Genomic DNA, 18,735 nt, shown 5'->3' on the forward strand with positions numbered 1-18,735 from the left:
AGATATTGAGGAATTGTCCATACGTAAAATCAGAATTATTGATACGGGCCTTTTCCACAGAAAAGTAGTTTTGTCCCATCTGCTAGAGCTTGAAGAATTCCTAAAGGGCCAGCATATTCAGGTCCGATACGTTGTTGTATTCCTGCAGATATTTCTCTTTCTAACCAAACAATTACTAGTACACCTATTGTGATTCCTAATACAAGAGTCAAAATAGGGAAAAACATCCATATGATCCCATAGACTTCTTTTAAGGATTCCAATTTGGAAAAAGAATTGATAGTTTCTATTTCTATTGTATCAATTATCATTTCAACGATCAACTTCTCCCATAATGATATCTATGCTACCTAGTATTATCATAATACCAGTTCTTCTAGTTTACCATTATCTTACAAACTGACATTGCTATCGTAAATTCGAATCAAACCCTCTACCAAGTGAAAAACAATAAGCACAAAATACTTGTTATCAATTTGACACACACAGTACAACACTGTAGCCTTGACCACTCCACAACCCCAGAACATATTTTCTTGAGGATATAGCATCAGGGGTGTAAGTCACAAGTCTTGGCAAGCATCAATTGTCTCACAAAAGTCTAGATCCTTTCCCTTTTTACTGGCAACCTCCTTGATCTTATCCCATACACTGCACATGTTGTTGCATAATGCAACATCCATAACAATATGGCTATGGGTATAAAGGTATAAACATTTTTTGTTTCATACACGTATCAGTGACAAAAGTTCCTCCACATGTTAAATGTTATAAAAATTGTACGTTAAAAATGGCTTCTAAAAAAAGAAATACATGAAGGGACTTACAAAATTAAAATGAACGAGTTAGAACCGCACAACTGCTCAAAAAACCACTAACCATAGCTGCTAGTCAAGAAGTTTTTGGGGAACTTCTCCTTCTTGTCAAACTATTTACAAAATAGTTTCGTATCGTCCTCTAAAACTGGTTAGAGTACATCAACCTTTGGTTTCTTCTTCTTGATCTGTTTAAGCTTCCTCATCTTGCTTGCAGAAATTAGAGCATTCCTCAATATGCTTTGCAATCTTGTAACCCTGTACCAAGGTGACTCAACTACTTTAGAAGGGCTCTCATTCTGATTTTGCATCTCCCGAAGGATATTCAACACCTTATCCAATTTCTCATTCGCAACCTTCAACTCTTCGTGCACATCTGTATCACTTGGCTGAGCATTACACATCATGCATAGTCCTTCTCTACCGATATTATAAAAAACACCAACTAGTGGTGAACCAGGAATACACCCATCCAAAGGGTCATAATCAACAATGTCAACTTCATCATTAATCTCTAAGCTCACTGCATAGGTGCCTTTTTAATGACAGTCACCCATTCCAAATCAACTGCTAGCTGATCGATTATAGGATCTGCTACCTCATCGTCATATCGTACCAAATTTTTCATGTAGTCTATATCCATCTCACATATACGAATAAGGTAAGGTTGCACCTCTTGAAATATAACATAGATGGAAATCAATAGACAAGCAATACAAAAAATAGACACGCGGTCTATGATAATCTCCTACTTTGGTTCATTCTAATATATTGGTAGAGTGTTATTGCATTCCTTATCTTACCATACCAGAGTCATCAACTCTCTGCTTAAAGGGATCCCAATTAGATGTCACTTTCTTACCATGCTATCTCAACATTCTTGGCTGCGGCATCGGTACAACCTTTGATTTCTCGGCACTACAACCAAATAGCAGAATTACTTCGTACACCCATGCCTATATTTTTTCATGAACCAAAAAGTATTAATTTATGTCTGTAGTAAATAAAATAATAGTACTCAACTGCAAAGAAATTTGTAAAAGTATTTTTGATACTTACCAGAATGCCCATGGGAAGCCGTACAACGCATAACTAGCCGATTTGGACTTTTTACAAGAGATTTTATTTTTCTTCCTCTTGCTCACATATTATTTGTACGTTGGAAATATGTCATTCCTCAATTAATTAATTGTAAGCTGAAAATACTCCTTGTCCCATGGATATTTCATGAAAACCTCCATAGTATTATCCATACGAATCCATTTTTTATCGACGTGCGCTATGTTATCCCGTGCAAGCAAGACTGAATGGACAAACTATACCAATACAATCTTAAATTTCTCGATTGTATCAAACCTCTTAGACTTCAACTGTTTTAAAAGCAGCTTTGCATCCACCCTCTTCCTGCTAGACTGACAAACTTTGTCGCAGAATGCTTCGCCATCATTCATCACTTTCTTCATTTCTTCTTTACTAGGTTTGGCACTACAATTCAATCTATTCATCATAGCAAACTCCTTCAATCCAAAGCGAACATGATTGTCTCCAACTAAAAATCATAACTCGCTCTTTTTCGTGCAATAAATTCGGAGAATCAACAGGGAATGGACAAGCTGTCCAGTGCTCTAAAAGTTTTGCAAACTGTCAAAAACAACTACTATTAATCTTTTCCATCAATTTGATTGTTCTAAGTTTATCCTTGAACTCATGGAATATATTGATCCTAAACCTTACACTAATCTTGGAGGGAAAACGTCTATGCTTTCTTAGAAAAGTCCTGAATTTGTATTTGGATGCGTCGATCGCCCTTACAAACACGGGAATTGATAGAGCATCCTGGTCACTTTTAACTGTTGCATGTGTTTCACTTTCCAGCTCATCTTCACCATCTTCAAGTTGTTCATCATCTTCTTCTTCATCGTCACCTTCTTCTACTACATCTTCTTCTTTTTCTTCTTCGTCATCTTTATCAACTTCCTGAGCAGCATCATCACCATTTTCATCATCCTCCCCATCTAAAGATTTATCATCACTGTCCTTTTCTTCTTCGACAATTATTTTTACAGAAACATGTTCTTCCATTTGAGTTTGTGCTGCATTTATGTCCAAGTCCTCTTCCTCCTCCTTATCAACACATTCTAATATTAACCTCTTTGAAACAGATTTTTTACTAACAGGTATATCCTCGTCAACTAATCTAGACCTTGATCTTGTTCCTTTTTTTTACCGATAGACTTTGATGGCTCTTTGTTCTTTTATCTCCTATCACGCTTAGAAATCTCAGCATTTCCTTTATTAGGGGAATCTTTAGAAGTATCTACGTTTCGTTTTCTAGTCAAAGTTTTTGAAGGCTCAGCAATTGTTTTACTTGGCGATGCTTCTTTATCTGCATTTCCTTTCCTATTTGAAGGCTGTGCAATTGCCTTCTATGTTGAAGGACTATGCTTCTTAGCAACTTATTTCCTCCTCATGTTACCTACATGCAAATATGCAATGTCACATTTAATAATTTCAAACTTATGATCAGAATAAGAAAAATAAGCCCCAATTCCAGCAAATATCTATTACCAGAAAACAACTGACCATGGGTTTATCAATAAACATTAGGTCACTAGTTACTACAAAATTCTAAAATACAGAGTACAGAGATAGTCAAAGAAGTAAATATAACCACTCACGCCATATTAGATATGGTTATACACAATCCAATCTATCTTGAACATGCACATGAACGAATCACTCTATAAAATCTGGAAACAAAATGTAAGAAACGAAGAAAAATTGTGAATTTACCAAAATTGGCACGTTCTGAGCTTTAATACAATGCTTGTTGGGTCTATAGAGACAACTCTACCCAAAATCGAAGCTTGATTCTTGTCCCTTCTCGCCGAAAACCACTATGGTCGAGGGGGTTGAGGGACAAAGAGAAGAAAGAGCAGAGAGAGTAGAGAGATGAGAGAGAATTTGTGCGGAAAAATGAGAGAGAAGTATTATTTTTTTTAACCTTATAGGTGATTCACAAGTTTTTAAAATGTTAAAAAGGTTCCATCCACCTTAACCCACTCATTTAACCATTTTTCAATTCAAAAGAAATTGAGAAAGAAAATGGGAGGTCACGTGACTAATTCAAGTGTTGAGGAGGTCTTCTCGACAATTCCTCTCGACATACTATACACATTTGATCAGTCTACTCGGCACTAGTATATTTTGTGGCATAATGCAGTCAGAGACCACACTCACAAGCTTTGAAACAGTATTAGGGACGACAATGATTTTACACAGCTAGTTATCCCAAAAAATTTATATCATACTAGTTCTTGCGTATAATAAAAATTAGACTCTCAAATTTTCCCAATCATCTCGGTTCTTCTTAATTTCGGCTCGAAACGGTTGATTTTCGGTCTTTTAGTTTTAGAACATCAAACAAGAGTACTAATATTATTAGGATTCTCATTTGATTTATCACATTGGATTATTTATTCATTCTAGAATCTTGATCTTAATTATTTGATTGCTTGATCAACAATTAAACTCTATTTACATACGAAAGTCAAACTTGAAAAAAGAATTTTATGATTGGAATAGAATTGAACAGAGCAAGTTCATAATATAGGTAATTGCATCATGATTCGAATTAGGATAGATTTATACCTATTTGTCTTAGCCAGTTTCAACAGAAATTTGTTAGTGCATCATTTTATATCTAATCCCTTAGGGGTGGTTTGGTAGGAGGTATTAAAAAAATAATGCAAATATTAGCTTTGTGCATTGGATTATTTATTCATTCTTGAATCTTGATCTTAATTATTTGATTGTTTGATCAACAATTAAACTCTATTTACATACGAAAGTCAAACTTCAAAAAAAAAATTATGATTGGAATAAAATTGAATAGAGCAAGTTCATAACATAGGTAATTGCATCATGATCCGAATTAGGATAGATTTATACCTATTTGTCTTAGCCAGTTTCAACAGAAATTTGTTAGTGCGTTCATTTTATATCTAATGCCTTAGGGGTGGTATGGTAGGAGGTATAAAAAAAATAATGAAAATATTAGCTTTGTGCATTACTAATCCCTTATTTGGTTCATTTTTTCAACTTATATATAACTAATGTATTCGTTATACTCCTATTTGGTATTATCATATGAATAAACATAATAAACTATGGTACTAGCAATGCAAGGGTTTGTAATACTTGCATAAATATGGTTAAAGAGATAATTACCCCTTTAATCCCTCAAAACTTATTCCAAATACTTTCCGCCATATACTTTACGGAATAATTTGAGTAGGCGGATAGAAATTGAAAGATTTCTATGACTATAATTACCTCGTTGCCTAGTAACCCAAATTAATTAATATACTTAAACAAATATAAGATTAAAAAAAGAGGACAAAGATTCAAAATAAAGCTTGAGAATCTGTTATCAAAGTCTAGAGAACAGACGAAAAGAGGTTCATCACATCAATAGGATTACGCAACTTCGGGGCTCGAACGGTGGCCTTCGGAGTAGGGGTAAGGCTGCGTACACACTACCCTCCCCAGACCCTACTTGTAAGATTCCACTGGGTTGTTGTTGTTGTAGGGGCTCGAGCGGTGCTGTTCCTTGGTGGTGGAGGATGTCCTCTCAAAAATGCTCTAAAAAGTGTAAGAGCTTGTGAAGGAGAAGTGTAGGGGACTTCATGAGCTGCACCCCTAACTCTAGCAAATGTTAAATATGTAATGTTTTTGCCTTCCCTTAGCCCTCCAAATGACTGACTCCACCCTCCAATCTGCAATTAATCTACAAATTATGTATGCACGTCTTTCCAGTGGTTGTAGAGATGATTTCAATATTTAAATTAAGTTAGTGGATTTGGAACAACTGCATTAATATACATTTATTTTTTGCTATATGATTCATACTAGAAACTGTGAATGCAGTCACACCTTCTATTAAGGGCAAGACATACCTGCAAACCATCATACCAAGAACCATATTTGTCTAAAGCAACTAGCTTTACATCTCGAGCAAGCAGCTTAGCAATTTTCCTAGTTTGGGTCAGTGGGATTTTTGAATCTTGATCTCCACTGTTAAAAACAAAGACATCCACAATCTTAGTCTTACTACAGAGTAGGAGCTTTAACAAATTGAAAACACCAGGACTGAATAGGAGGAAATTTGAGTATAGTAACTTCAAATTTTGTGATGAACTACCTGAAAAGTAGAACTTGGATATTCTCTTTTAGAATATTTGACAGTAGAGGTATAGTGTTTACAGCTAAATCTTCTCTCCGATAGTGAAGGTTCCTGCATTTTCAGAATTTTAGCATACTTGTCTTATAAATGCACAGGCAATAATGTAAACAAGAGAAAGTAAATGCTGCCGTCATACATAAAATAAATAAGGAAAGCATTCCCTGCCTACCAGTTTAAGCTTTTAGATAAGATGATTCACACACTTTAGCGCAACAACAACAACAACCCAGTAAAATCTCACAAGTAGGGTATAGGTAGGGTAGTGTGTACGTAGACCTTACCCCTACCCGGGTTAGAAAGGCTGTTTCCGATAGACCCTCCACTCAAGAAGACGAAAAGAGACAATAGATCAGTAACAGCAAGAGAAACCAGAAAAATAATAACAGCATTATAAGAGCCAGAAAATAAATGGAAAAGCAAGAACAATAACCAGTAATAAAGGCCCGATACTATGAAAAACGGAAAAATAGTGTGAACACTACATTAACAACTAGCAATAGAAAATAAAGGGAAGGAGAGAACTGACCCCAAACAAAAATCCCAGGCATATGGCAGGTAAGTGGTGTTGGCATGTAGTGCCTTTTGAACTTCTGGCTTGTTTAGGTACAGATTTATCCTATCAGTAAGGCATGGATCAGCAACTTCTCCTACAGCTTTCTTAACAAACTGTCAATAGAAAAGTTGCAACAAGTTAGCTTCAATTGCAAATCGGTTAATTATGTCCTAAAAACAATTAAATTTCCTACTTTTCCATGTATTGTGGCAAGGGCTCCCAATTGTTTTGCTGTACCAGAAGATACACATGTTGGCGCGAGCAGATCGCCCATATCTATATCACTTCCCATCTCCTCGTCTGTGAGTTCCGAAACTTTCTTGCACTCGTTAGATAAATTATTATGTATTGATTCCAGCAAGAACCTCGTTTCGTTACAGATTGTTCTTTTCATAGTAAGCAGTTCATCAGAAATGGCACCATGTGACCATAGATATTGAGCAGACTTCACGCTTATTTCAAGATCTAGCAGTGGATTCCCCAGCTGCAAAATTCATTGGACTAAGTGAAGATTTGAAAGTGAAACAAGTATGAACAAATAGTTCAAGGGTAATGTAGACATTACTGCAATTGATTTAAGGTTGATTGGTTCAACATTAGGCTTTCTGTTGTAATCAAGCAGCAATATTGTCAGCTGTGGTATATAGTGACCTAATAACCATAAACATATCAGTTAACAAATCTTAGCAACCAAAAAGCAAAATAGACATAGGTAAGTTGAGTTCAGATTATTAACCTGCATAACTCTCCCCGGCTAAGTACACATCCGAGTTTCTATATTGGGGGAATTTCTTGAACCAGTTGAGGATGAATTGGAGATTCTCCTTAGCTGTAAAAGATTAAAAAGAATAAATTTAAAGGTTTTCAGGCATTGCCTTACTAATATTATTGGCTATTTCGAGTAAACTGGAATACCAGTTGCCATATCATCCCAATTGATGTAGTCTGAGCTTGTATTTGAGTATGAAAATCCTACTCCAATCGGGGACTCCACGTATAACATGTTCGATACTGTTTCATAGCAATTAAAAATCAGCCATTGTTATCCAATTTTCAGGTATAAAATCTTTCAATATGATCATTCAGGAAACAAGAAACATTACCCAAATTCCAGGAATACTTGTTTTTCATTAGGTTTCCATCAATCCCTGGCTGAAATGGACCGTGCTCCATAAAAGCACCAAAACCCACAGATGAACAACCAGGGCCTAATATTTTGAATACAACCAAATTAATATTTACAGTTGTTAAAACTATAAATCAATGTTATTAGAAAAAATGTACCTCCATTGAGCCAGAGAGTAAGGGGAAGTGACGCTGCATTTTCTGAATCTGCTTCGACAAAGTAATAAAATAGAGCTCTGCCATGTTGAGAATTTGTAACAATATAACCAGAGTATTGTTTGAAGAAAATATTTGGAGGCTGTCCAGGAAGAGAAGTTATGAGCTCAGCACTTGATTTGTAGTAAAAGAAGGAAGAAAAGATAGTGATGACATAGAACCAAGGAACCATTTCAGATGGAAAGAGTGAATGAGTACAATAATTGTATCCCTGCAGATTGATATCCGTTAATTTTAACTTAAGATATCCAATTACTATTAATTATAAGAAAGTAGGTAATGAGGATTTGAATAATACATCAACCTTTAAATATGTGCTACTGCCAAGAATATTATATTCTCACCTGCCTCAAAGAAATTCAACCAAGTACCTTATACGTAAAACAATCTACCATAGCTCAAAAAAAAAAAAGTAGGTAATCTCTTTGCCTCTACAAAAGTTCCTACTATAGTCACATATGATCTTGAATACAGTTTCGCTTAACTGTAAGACCACACTCCCAGATACCAAAAATTAGGTTCGCTTTATTTGGGACTAATCTTGCTGAAAATTACAGATTTCAAAGAGCACTATTTTATATTTCTTAGGATTAATCTTGCTTTGGATATAGGAAAATGAAAGATTTATTTATTTTCTTAAAGCTCTTAGCATCTCGCACCCTTTCCCCCGTAACCACGGCCATAGATTGAAAGGTTGGAATGCTGCATTTAATGTGCCATTGTTTAAGACTTTAGTCCTATTTAATGTACGGATTGAATAGGACTAGACAAACGACACATGATCATAACCCTTCGTCGAAAAATTGCATTGTGTACATAGATAAAATATTACGTTTTAGATGTATATAATATATATTGAACATCTTTGTCAGAATTTTTCTTCATTTTTTTAAAATTTGAACACCCTTGAAGAAATTCCTAATTTCGCCATGCAAAGATATAGGTGGTGGGTGGTTTCCGATTGGTGGTTTGTGTCATTCTGTGAGATTTAAACGGGTTAAATTGGGTTGAATAAAAAAAGTGTTATGTGACATTTAGACGGGTTTAATACCCTGTTTGACCAAGCTTCTAAAATCAGCTTATTTTGAGAAGTGTTTTTTGGTGAAAAGTAGTTTGTGTTTGACTAATTAATTTAAAAAACACTTTTGAGCAGTAATTATTGTTTGGCCAAGCTTTTAAAAACTACTTCTAAGTGTATTTTTCTTAAAAGTGCTTCTCAGAAAAGTACATTTGGAGAGAAACTACTTTTTTCTGCTTCTGCTTCTCCTCAAAAGCATTTTTTTTCTACCAAAAGCTTAACCAAACACCTCAATTTTTGGCCAAAAATGTTTTGGCCCAAAAAAAAGTTTGGTCAAACAGGCTATAAATGGGTTGAAGAAACAGCGTTAGATAATGTTGAGCTTGAGTTTTACTCTGTTCAAAACCGTATTAGATTTGGTGTTTAGGTATAAAAAGTTGAATTTAAAAGAAAATTAAGGAATGGGTAATAGAGAATCGAAACACCATTCATGTTGTCTGTTTTTTTTTTTTTTTTTTTTTGTATTTTAATATTTTCATAATGGATAAGCAGACATTTTGTCCTGTTGTGATCCGGGCACTCAGCGAGGCTGCCAGTAGAGAGCAGAAACCTACTTGAAGATAACTATCCTTAAAATTTTCCTTTGAACCCCTTTTTCAGAATATTTTACCGTTTATTTCTTCATATGTGGAATTGAATCCCTTGGAAAAATTCTAAATACACCTCTGTGGGTAACATTTGCATAGAGTAAGAGGAAGGGGAAAGGATGGACACGATGAGAATCAACCCATACTGGTGGATTACCATTCAATTATCAAAAATCTTGAAGATGTACTGGGGCGTGGGATCGTTTCTCAGCCGCTGCATTTTGCACCGGCCTGCCCTTTTTCCTTGAAGATGTACTGGTATTTGTGAAAATGAAGTTTTGGAAAAGAATTTTTTTTTTTTTTTTTTTTTTTTTTTGCAAAAGCTGCTTTTCAACCAAACACCAAGAAGTCTTTCAGTTTTGGCGAAAAAAAAAAACTAGTTTTGAATAATTTTCCAGTTATTCAAAAAATGAAATACTTTTTGGTTGGTGTTTGATTAAAAAAAATTATTCTTGATGAAAGCTGTTTTTTTTTTGGCAGAAACTTTTCTTCAAAATTTTGAAACAAATCAGAAGCGATGATCCAACATAATCAGAAGCGATGGTACGGCCCTTCACCGGGTCCCGAGCATAGTGAGAGCTTAGTGCACCGGACTACCCTTTTGTATAAATCAATCATTGGGGCTCTAGGTAAAACCTAGGGCCGGCCAAGTTATATTAAAATCCACACAGGAAAAAAAAGCAAGACAAAGATAACAAAATAAAGCTTGAGAATAGGTTCTTGCAATCTAGAGAACAGTGGAATGGAGGTTCATCAGATAGATCCGATTATACAGCTGAGGCTGTAATAGTGCTGCTCTTACGTGGTGGAGGATGTCCTCCCAAAAATGCTCTAAAATGTGTAAGAGCTTGTGAAGGAGATGTATAGGGCACTTCATGAGCTGCACCTCTTACTGTAGCAAATGTTAAATATGTAACATTCTTGCCTTCCTTTAGCCTTCCAAATGATTGACTCCATCCTCCCAACTGCAATTGATCAACAAATTATATATACACACATGTATTAACCTAAGGCTACATTGTACTTTGGGAATGGAGGAACATACCTGCAAGCCATCATACCAAGGACCATATTTGTCAAAAGCAACTAGCTTTAAATCTCGAGCAAGCAGTTTAGCAATTTTTCCTAGTCTGGGTCAGTGGGAGTTTTGAATCTTGGTCTCCACTGGAAAAAGCAAAACATGCACAATCTTACTTTAGATTAGTAGCTTTTAACAAAACCCAAAAAGTAAAGACTATGTAGTTGTTAGAATTGTGAAGTTAGCAGGAAATTTGAGTGTAGGAACTTCGTATTTAGTAATGAACTAACCTGAAAAGCAGAACTGGGATATGCTCTTTTAGAATATTTGACAGTAGAGGTATAATGTTTACACCACCATCATCTAGCCTATACTGAAGGGGCCTGCATTTTCAGAGATTTTAACAGACTTGTTTTATAAATGCACAGGCAACAAACAGATGAGAAAGTAAAGGGTGTTACAAACACTAAATAAATAAAACTATTCTCTGTTTAATAGTTTATGATTTTAGATAAAGCGATAACAGAATTTAGTGCATGAGATAGTAACGGGACGGAGAGAACCTACCCTGAACAAATCTCCCAGGCATACGGCAGGAAAGTGGTATTGGCATGTAGCGCCTTCTGAACTTCTGGCTTGTTAAGGTACAGATCACTCCACTCAGTAAGGCATGGATCAGCAACTGTTCCTACTTTCTTATCGAGCTGTCAAAAAAATAGCTGCAACAAGTTAGCTCCAATTGCAAATAGTTGAATTATGTCCTAATCATGGTTCTCGTGGAATTTGTTTTCATACCTTTTCATGCATTATGGCAAGATTTCCAAGGGCCTGTAATTGTCCTGCTGTATTAGAGGTTACACATGTTGGCAAAAGAATATCATCCTTCACTGTATCATTTCCCATCTCCTCCGTTCTGAGTTCCCACACTTTCGAGCATTCGTTAGATGTCTCATTACGTATATACTCCAGCACATACCTTGTTTCATTACAGATTGTTCTTTGCATATCAAGCAGTTCATCAGAAATGACACCATGTGACCATAGATATTCAGCGGACTTCACGCTTATTTCAATATCTAGCAGTGGATTCCCCAGCTGAAGAGCCATTGGACTAAGTGAAGATTTGAAAGTGAAATAGTTATCAACAGATAGTTAAAAGATGAAAACATGCTTTGGTGGTTCAAGGGTAATGTAAACATTACTGCAATCGATTTAAGGTTGATGGTTTAACATTGGGCTTTCTGTTGTAGTCAAGCAGCAATAATGTAAATTGTGGTATATAGTAACCTAAGAACCAAAAACATACTCATTAGTTAACCAATCTTAGTGTTAAAAAGCTATGAGTATATACACCCAAAAGACCATATAGATGCATTGGGAAAAATTGAGTTTACATATTAAAGTGATATAAACATGACGTGTCATGACACATAGACTGGTCAAAGAGTTACAACTTGCAAAGAGGCACGAGTTGCAACAGATATGAGCAGAGGCAAAGGAAGAAGCACGAGCGGTTATCCAAAAGACTCAGCGCTCATACTTATTTAAGTCCAAGAATCAAGGGAATGAATCTGACACTACATGGGAGTACAAATACAGTATTTAATGAGCTTTAAATACTAAAAACGATAGAGAATCTGTATTAAATACAATGATTATGTAACGTAGCATTTAATGTCTTTAATTGTCCATAATGACCTTATTATGACAAAGGCAAAACGCATATCTCCAAAATAGCTATAAAAGGGAGAGAACGGATCAATTGTAGGGACACGAAATACTATCTGAATATACCGATTTACTTGCTTTTCTTCTGATTATCTTATTGCTAGCCAAATTACTTTCTTTCATATATTCTTTTGATTTATCAGTAACCCGAATTCTTCTAAATTAAAGTTTTGACCGAAATCCCATTTTTTGGTTAAACAAATTGGTTCCGTTGCCGGAAATCTGATAATCTATCCTCTTTTAGCTTAACTTTCCTTGTTGCATCAACCATGTCGAACAACAATGACAACATTCAAGGAAACCAACAACTTCAGGGAAATCCACAGGGTAATCAAACCCCGGTCCCTTCTCCACGAGGCTCTCCTTGGCAGTCTCATGAAGGCTCTCCTGATGGATCTCATACAAATGGAAACGCTCAATTTGAAAATGTTGAAGCTATCGATGAAGCTTTGCAGAAACTAATTGTTGCACAGGTCAATAAAGCTCTTGAGGATTTTGCTAGCCAGTTACTTGATGCACTACCCATACCCACTCCAAATAACAACACTTTGGAGAACCCTCGTTGCGGGTTTGTTAATTCAAGGTAGTGGTGGTACCCCCAGCGAATCACAGGAGGGAGAACTAGGTAACTTAGTCAATTCTGATTTACAAAATTTAGTACTAACATTGCAGAAATAGCTCAAGGAGCAAAGTGACCGCATAGAGCAAATACCCGGGGTGCAGTCCATAATCAAAGGGATAGATACGGATAAATATCCGCAACAACCCTGGAAGCCAAGTGCTGATCCCCTCCCAATTCCAAAGAAATTCAAAATGCCTGCTATTCCAAAATACGATGGAATAACAGACCCACGAGACCACGTGACTGCATTCACAACAAGCGTAAAAGGCAACGACTTGACCAAGCAAGAGATTGAATCAGTATTAGTCAAAATATTCGGTGAAACAATCACCAAGGGTGCATTAATATGGTATTCTCTTTTACCTGAAAATTCTATAAATTCTTTTACTGAGCTTGCAAATTTTTCCATCAAAGCACACTCGGGAGCTCAAAAATTCGAAAAAAGAATGGAAGATATTTTCAAGATCAAGCAAGGGGACTCAGAATTGCTTGGGGAGTTCGTGGATAGATTTCAATGTGAAAGAATGACATTACCACATGTACCTGATAATTGGGCAGCTATAACTTTCACAAGTAATTTGAATGAAAAGAGCTCAGAAGCTACGAGGCGACTCAAAGAAAGTCTTCGTGAATTCCCAGCTACAACATGGAATGACGTTTACAACAGGTATAGCACGAAGCTAAGGATAGAAGAAGATATTGTTCCACGATTCCAAAAAGAAGAAAAAGTAAGTTCGAGATGGGCGAAAACTGAAAAAAAGTCCGGTAAAAGAAGGTAAGAGCCATACATGGGACCTGCGGAAAAGATTCACGGTCAAAACAGGACAATCAAAGGTATGATCATAGATCAAAGAATAGAGAGTCAGGCTCTTCATCAAGGTTTAGGAATGATCGAAAAACCCATGAGTCACGAGATGATGATAGAAATTTGAAGGCGAGATTTGGAGGTTACAATTTCAATGTGAGCACTTCCGAGCTCGTAGCTGTTTTGAGAAGCATGGGTGACAAGGTACGGTGGCCAAAAGAGATGATATCGAATCCAAACAGGCGCAACCCTGATCATTGGTGTGAGTTTCATAATGATCACGGGCATAAAACAGCAGACTGTAGATTTTTACAAAGTGAAGTTGATCATTTATTAAAATAAGGGTATCTCACCGAGTTATTCAGTGAGAAAGGTAAGCAAGCTTACATGAAGAATAGGCAGGAACCCCCTAAACCACCTTATCCCATAACGATGGCGTATTATCTCCTCATAACGATGCCCTGGTAATATCTTTAATTGTATATGATACTAATGTGAAACGAATTTTGATTGATCCAGGTAGTTCCGTGAACATTATTTTTCTAAGAGTATTACGTGAGATGCAAGCTGAGGATAAATTAATACCAAAGGCGCATACTTTATCTGGATTTGACAATTCTAGTGTTGTGACGAAAGGAGAGGTAACACTCACCACATTCGCAGAAGGAGTTGTCAAAGATACAAAGTTTCAAGTAGTAGATATGGAGATAGCTTACAATATGATCCTTGGGAGACCATGGATCCACAAAATGGATGTCGTTCCTTCAACCTTGCATCAAGTTATTAAATTTCCATCACCATGGGGAATATGTCAAATCCGCGGGGATCAACATACATCCAGGAGCATCAACTCTATAGCAGATTCAAGTATGAAAAAGAAGAAAAATAGCAATCACAGAAGATAGTTGAGGGCACCACAGCACAAACCTCAACTGAACAAGGGAAGACGGATGTGGATTCAAGGCCTGATATCATTTAAGAACCAGAAGAAAACGAAAATATCAAAACAACAATTGAAGAACTGGAGGTTGTGGTGCTATTTGCACAATGGCCTGATAAGAAAGTCTACGTAGGGTCCAATCTAAGCCAAGGCATGAGAAGTAAGTTAATTGAATTTTTGAAAACTAACTTGGACTATTTTGCTTGGTCCCGCTCTAACATGACAGGAATACCACCGGAGGTAATGACTCACAAATTGAATGGACCCAACGTACCCTCATGCCAAACAAAAGAAAAGAAAGCAAGGAACTTTTAAGAATCAAGTGATTCAAGATGAGGTTCAAAAATTGCTAAAGATTGGATCCATCCGCAAGGTAAAATATCCTAATTGGTTAGCCAATACTGTTGTAGTTCCAAAGAAGAATGGTAAGTGGCGAGTTTGTGTGGATTACACAGACCTTAATAAAGCTTGTCCTAAAGATTCTTTTCCACTACTACATATAGATCAGCTAATTGATGCTACTGCAGGGCATGAACTATTAAGTTTTTTAGATGCATATTCATGTTACAATCTGATCAAAATAGATCCGGTAGATGAGGAAAAAACTTCATTCATAATAGACAGGGGGACTTACTGTTATAAAGTAATGCCTTTTGGTCTCAAAAATGCTGGTGCAACATATCAAAGGCTAGTTACTAAAATGTTTCAAGAACATCTGGGAAAACCATGGAAGTTTATATAAACGATATGCTCGTTAAAACTCAGCATTCGAGAGATCATATATCACACTTGTCTCATACATTTCAGATTTTGCACAAATTTAATATGAAATTAAATCCGGAGAAATGTGCATTTGGTGTCGCATCAGGTAAGTTTTTGGGTTTTCTTGTTTCTAAACGTGGTATTGAAGTGAATCCCGCACAGATTAAGGCCATTAATGAAATTTCTTATATGCTTTCAAGCAAAAAAGAAGTGCAGAGGTTGACAGGAAGAATTGCAGCCTTGGGAAGATTCATTTCTAAATCATAAGAAAAGTGCTTTAAATTCTTTTCAGCTCTTAAAAAGCAAGATCACTTTGAATGGAACGAGGAATGTCAGCAGACACTAAAAAATTTGAAGACATACTTATCAAATCCACCATTGCTTGCAAAACCAAAGGCTGGAAAAAGACTGCTCATCTACCTTGTTGTTTCAGAAGTAACGGTAAGTGTTGTTTTAGTCCGTGAGGACCAAGGTAAATAATCTCCGATCTATTATGTTAGCAAATCTTTGTTAGATGCAGAGACACGGTACCCTCAATTGGAAAAGCTTGCACTTGCATTAATCATGGCATCTAGAAAATTAAGGCCTTATTTTCAATGTCATCCTATTGGTGTAGTAACTGCTTATACATTACGCAATATATTACATAAGCATGAATTGTTAGGTAGGTTAGCTAAATGGACTATAGAATTAAGGGAATATGATATCACCTACCAACCTAGAACTGTTATAAAATCTCAAGTGTTAGCTGATTTCATGGCTGATTTTAGCTAAGGGATGCAATTAGAAGCAAAAAAAGAGTTGCAGGTGTTCAACGGAGCTAACTCAGGAACTTGGACCTTGTTTACTGATGGTTTATCTAACGTAAAGGGTATTGGTTTAGGGATTATTTTGGTACCACCTATGGGTGAAACCACTCGATAAGCCATAAAATGTTATTCTATAACTAACAATGAGGTAGAGTATGAAGCTGTGATTGCAGGTTTAGAACAACACAAGAACTTGGCATAAATCAGATTATAATCAAAAGCGATTCACAACTCGTAGTTAATCAAATGTTGGGGACTTATACGGCCAGGGAAGCAAGGATGCAGCAATACTTAGAGAAGGTACGGGATTTGATAAAGCAATTTCAAACCTGGAAAGTAACACAAATACCAAGGGATAAAAATGTTGAAGCCGACGCCCTAGCTAATCTTGCATCTGTGGCAGACGTGGCAAGCAATGAAAATGCTTCAGTTATTCATTTATTTCATTCAGTTCTCGACCTCGATAAGAATGAGGTAAATTTTAATAACTTAACTTAGGATTGGAGGAACGAGATTGTTGCTTTTTTGCAGTATGGTACCGTCCCTGAAGATAAGAAAAAAGCTCATACGCTTCGAAAAAAGGCTGCTCGGTATTGCTTAAAGTAAGGCAATCTTTACCGAAAAATGTTTGGTGGTCCCTTAGCAAGATGCCTCGGACCTTCTCAGACAGAATACGTAATGAGAGAAATACACGAGGGGCATTATGGGAATCACGCAGGAGGAAGGTCATTGGTAAGAACCTTAATTAGAGCAAGTTATTATTGGCCCAAAATAGAAGAAGAAGCGGAAAGTTTCGTGGCTAAATGTGATAAATGCCAAAGGTACGGTAATAATATGCATAGGCCCGCAGAGTTATTACAACCGGTCATTGCACTGTGGCCATTTATGAAATGGGATATGGATATCGTGGGTCCACTACTGCAAGCAAAAGGACATGTAAAATTTTTGCTCGTACTCACTGATTATTTTACTAAATGGGTAGAGGCAGGAGCATTTAAACAGGTGCGGGAAAAGAAAGTTAAAGATTTCATTTGGCGAAATATCATATGCCGATTCGGTGTGCCAAAGGAGATCGTGTGTGATAATGGTACTCAGTTTATAGGCACTCAAATCACAATATTCTTTTAAAGTTGGCAGATTAAAAGGATTACGTCTACACCTTATCATCCGGTGGGTAATGGACAAGCTGAGTCAACAAACAAAGTCATTATTAACAATTTAAATAAGGGTTTAGAGGAATCCAAAGGTAATTGGCCAGAAGTGTTACCTGGTGTTTTATGGGCATATCGTACAACAACAAAAACAAGTACAGGAGAAACACCATTTTCATTGGTTTATGGAGCTGAAGCTTTAATTCCAGCTGAGATAGGAGAGCCGAGTACACGATTAACACAGGCGACATAAGAATCTAATGACGAGGAAATGCTTGTAAATCTTGATTTACTTGAAGGAAGAAGAGAAGCTGCACTAATAAGAATGGCAGCACAGAAGCAGGTCATAGAACGATACTAAAATAGAAAAGCACGCCTCAGATTCTTCAAAATTGGGGACTTCGTGCTCAAAAAGGTCTTTCAATCTACGAAGGCAGCTAACTCGGGGAAATTAAGTCCAACATGGGAATGACCCTATAGAATTCATGATATTACAGGTAAAGGAGCATATGAGCTGGAAACAATGGATGGAAAGATACTACCTTCACATTGGAATACTGTTCATCTGAAGAGATATTATTTCTGAAGAATACCCACGGTCAGGCATCCATATTTTAAAATTTAATTTTTGAATTGTTAAAATTTTACTAACAATTTTAGATGATAGGCAAAATGCTAACCCGTACTAAATGATGGGTCACGACCTGCAAGGCACGTGGAATAAATTAAACTTCCTGGCCTAGGGTTATAATTATTCTGATAGAAATTCAAACGGGTTATCCAGTCTTCATCTACAATCGTAACTCCGAGTCCCGTGTGTTTTTCATTTACAGAGAAAGGACCAAATGAGAGAAATAATCAAGTTCTCGAGGCTTCACACTTCGACGCTCAAACACTTGGGGGACTACATAATATACACGAACATGTGTATAAGGAAGGCAAAGAAGATCAAGCCCTAAAAAGTTCACTCATTGAATGAGTCAAGTGCAGAGCAAAGTCACGAGTGTCGCACCTCCTTTTTCCGCCCCCGCGAGGGTGCAGGGAGTTTTCTCCAATTAAAGGACAGTCGAAACGGGATTTGTTTGTTTGTTTCAGAGTCGCCACTTGGAATTTTAAGGTGTCCCAAGTCACCAATTTTAATTCCTGAATCGAGGAGAATATGACTCTATTTAACAGTCTGCGCACCAGAAATCCGGATAAGGAATTCTGTTAACCCGGGAGAAGGTGTTAGGCATTCCCGAGTTCCGTGGTTCTAGCACGGTCGCTCAACTGTTATATTCG

At 36.6% G+C, this 18,735-nt stretch overlaps 1 protein-coding gene and 1 pseudogene across 1 annotated transcript; both read right to left on the minus strand.

Moving 5' to 3' along the window:
- Positions 1 to 5,123: 5,123 nt before the first annotated feature.
- Positions 5,124 to 8,598, minus strand: LOC107799520 (serine carboxypeptidase-like 45). The gene is made up of 10 exons (XM_016622641.2): positions 7,898 to 8,598; positions 7,717 to 7,821; positions 7,529 to 7,624; positions 7,350 to 7,442; positions 7,179 to 7,264; positions 6,807 to 7,097; positions 6,587 to 6,726; positions 6,019 to 6,111; positions 5,774 to 5,891; positions 5,124 to 5,593 (listed from the first exon to the last, which is right to left on the minus strand). Exons 1-10 carry the CDS (start codon positions 8,124 to 8,126, stop codon positions 5,354 to 5,356), a joined length of 1,491 nt encoding a protein of 496 aa, XP_016478127.1. The 5' UTR covers positions 8,127 to 8,598; the 3' UTR covers positions 5,124 to 5,353.
- A 1,457-nt stretch (positions 8,599 to 10,055) lies between these two features.
- LOC107799519 (serine carboxypeptidase-like 45) overlaps positions 10,056 to 18,735 on the minus strand; it is a 43,548-nt pseudogene continuing 34,868 nt past the window's right edge.

This window comes from Nicotiana tabacum, chromosome 18, assembly GCF_000715075.1.
Source record: "Nicotiana tabacum cultivar K326 chromosome 18, ASM71507v2, whole genome shotgun sequence".
Classification (NCBI taxonomy): domain Eukaryota; kingdom Viridiplantae; phylum Streptophyta; class Magnoliopsida; order Solanales; family Solanaceae; genus Nicotiana; species Nicotiana tabacum.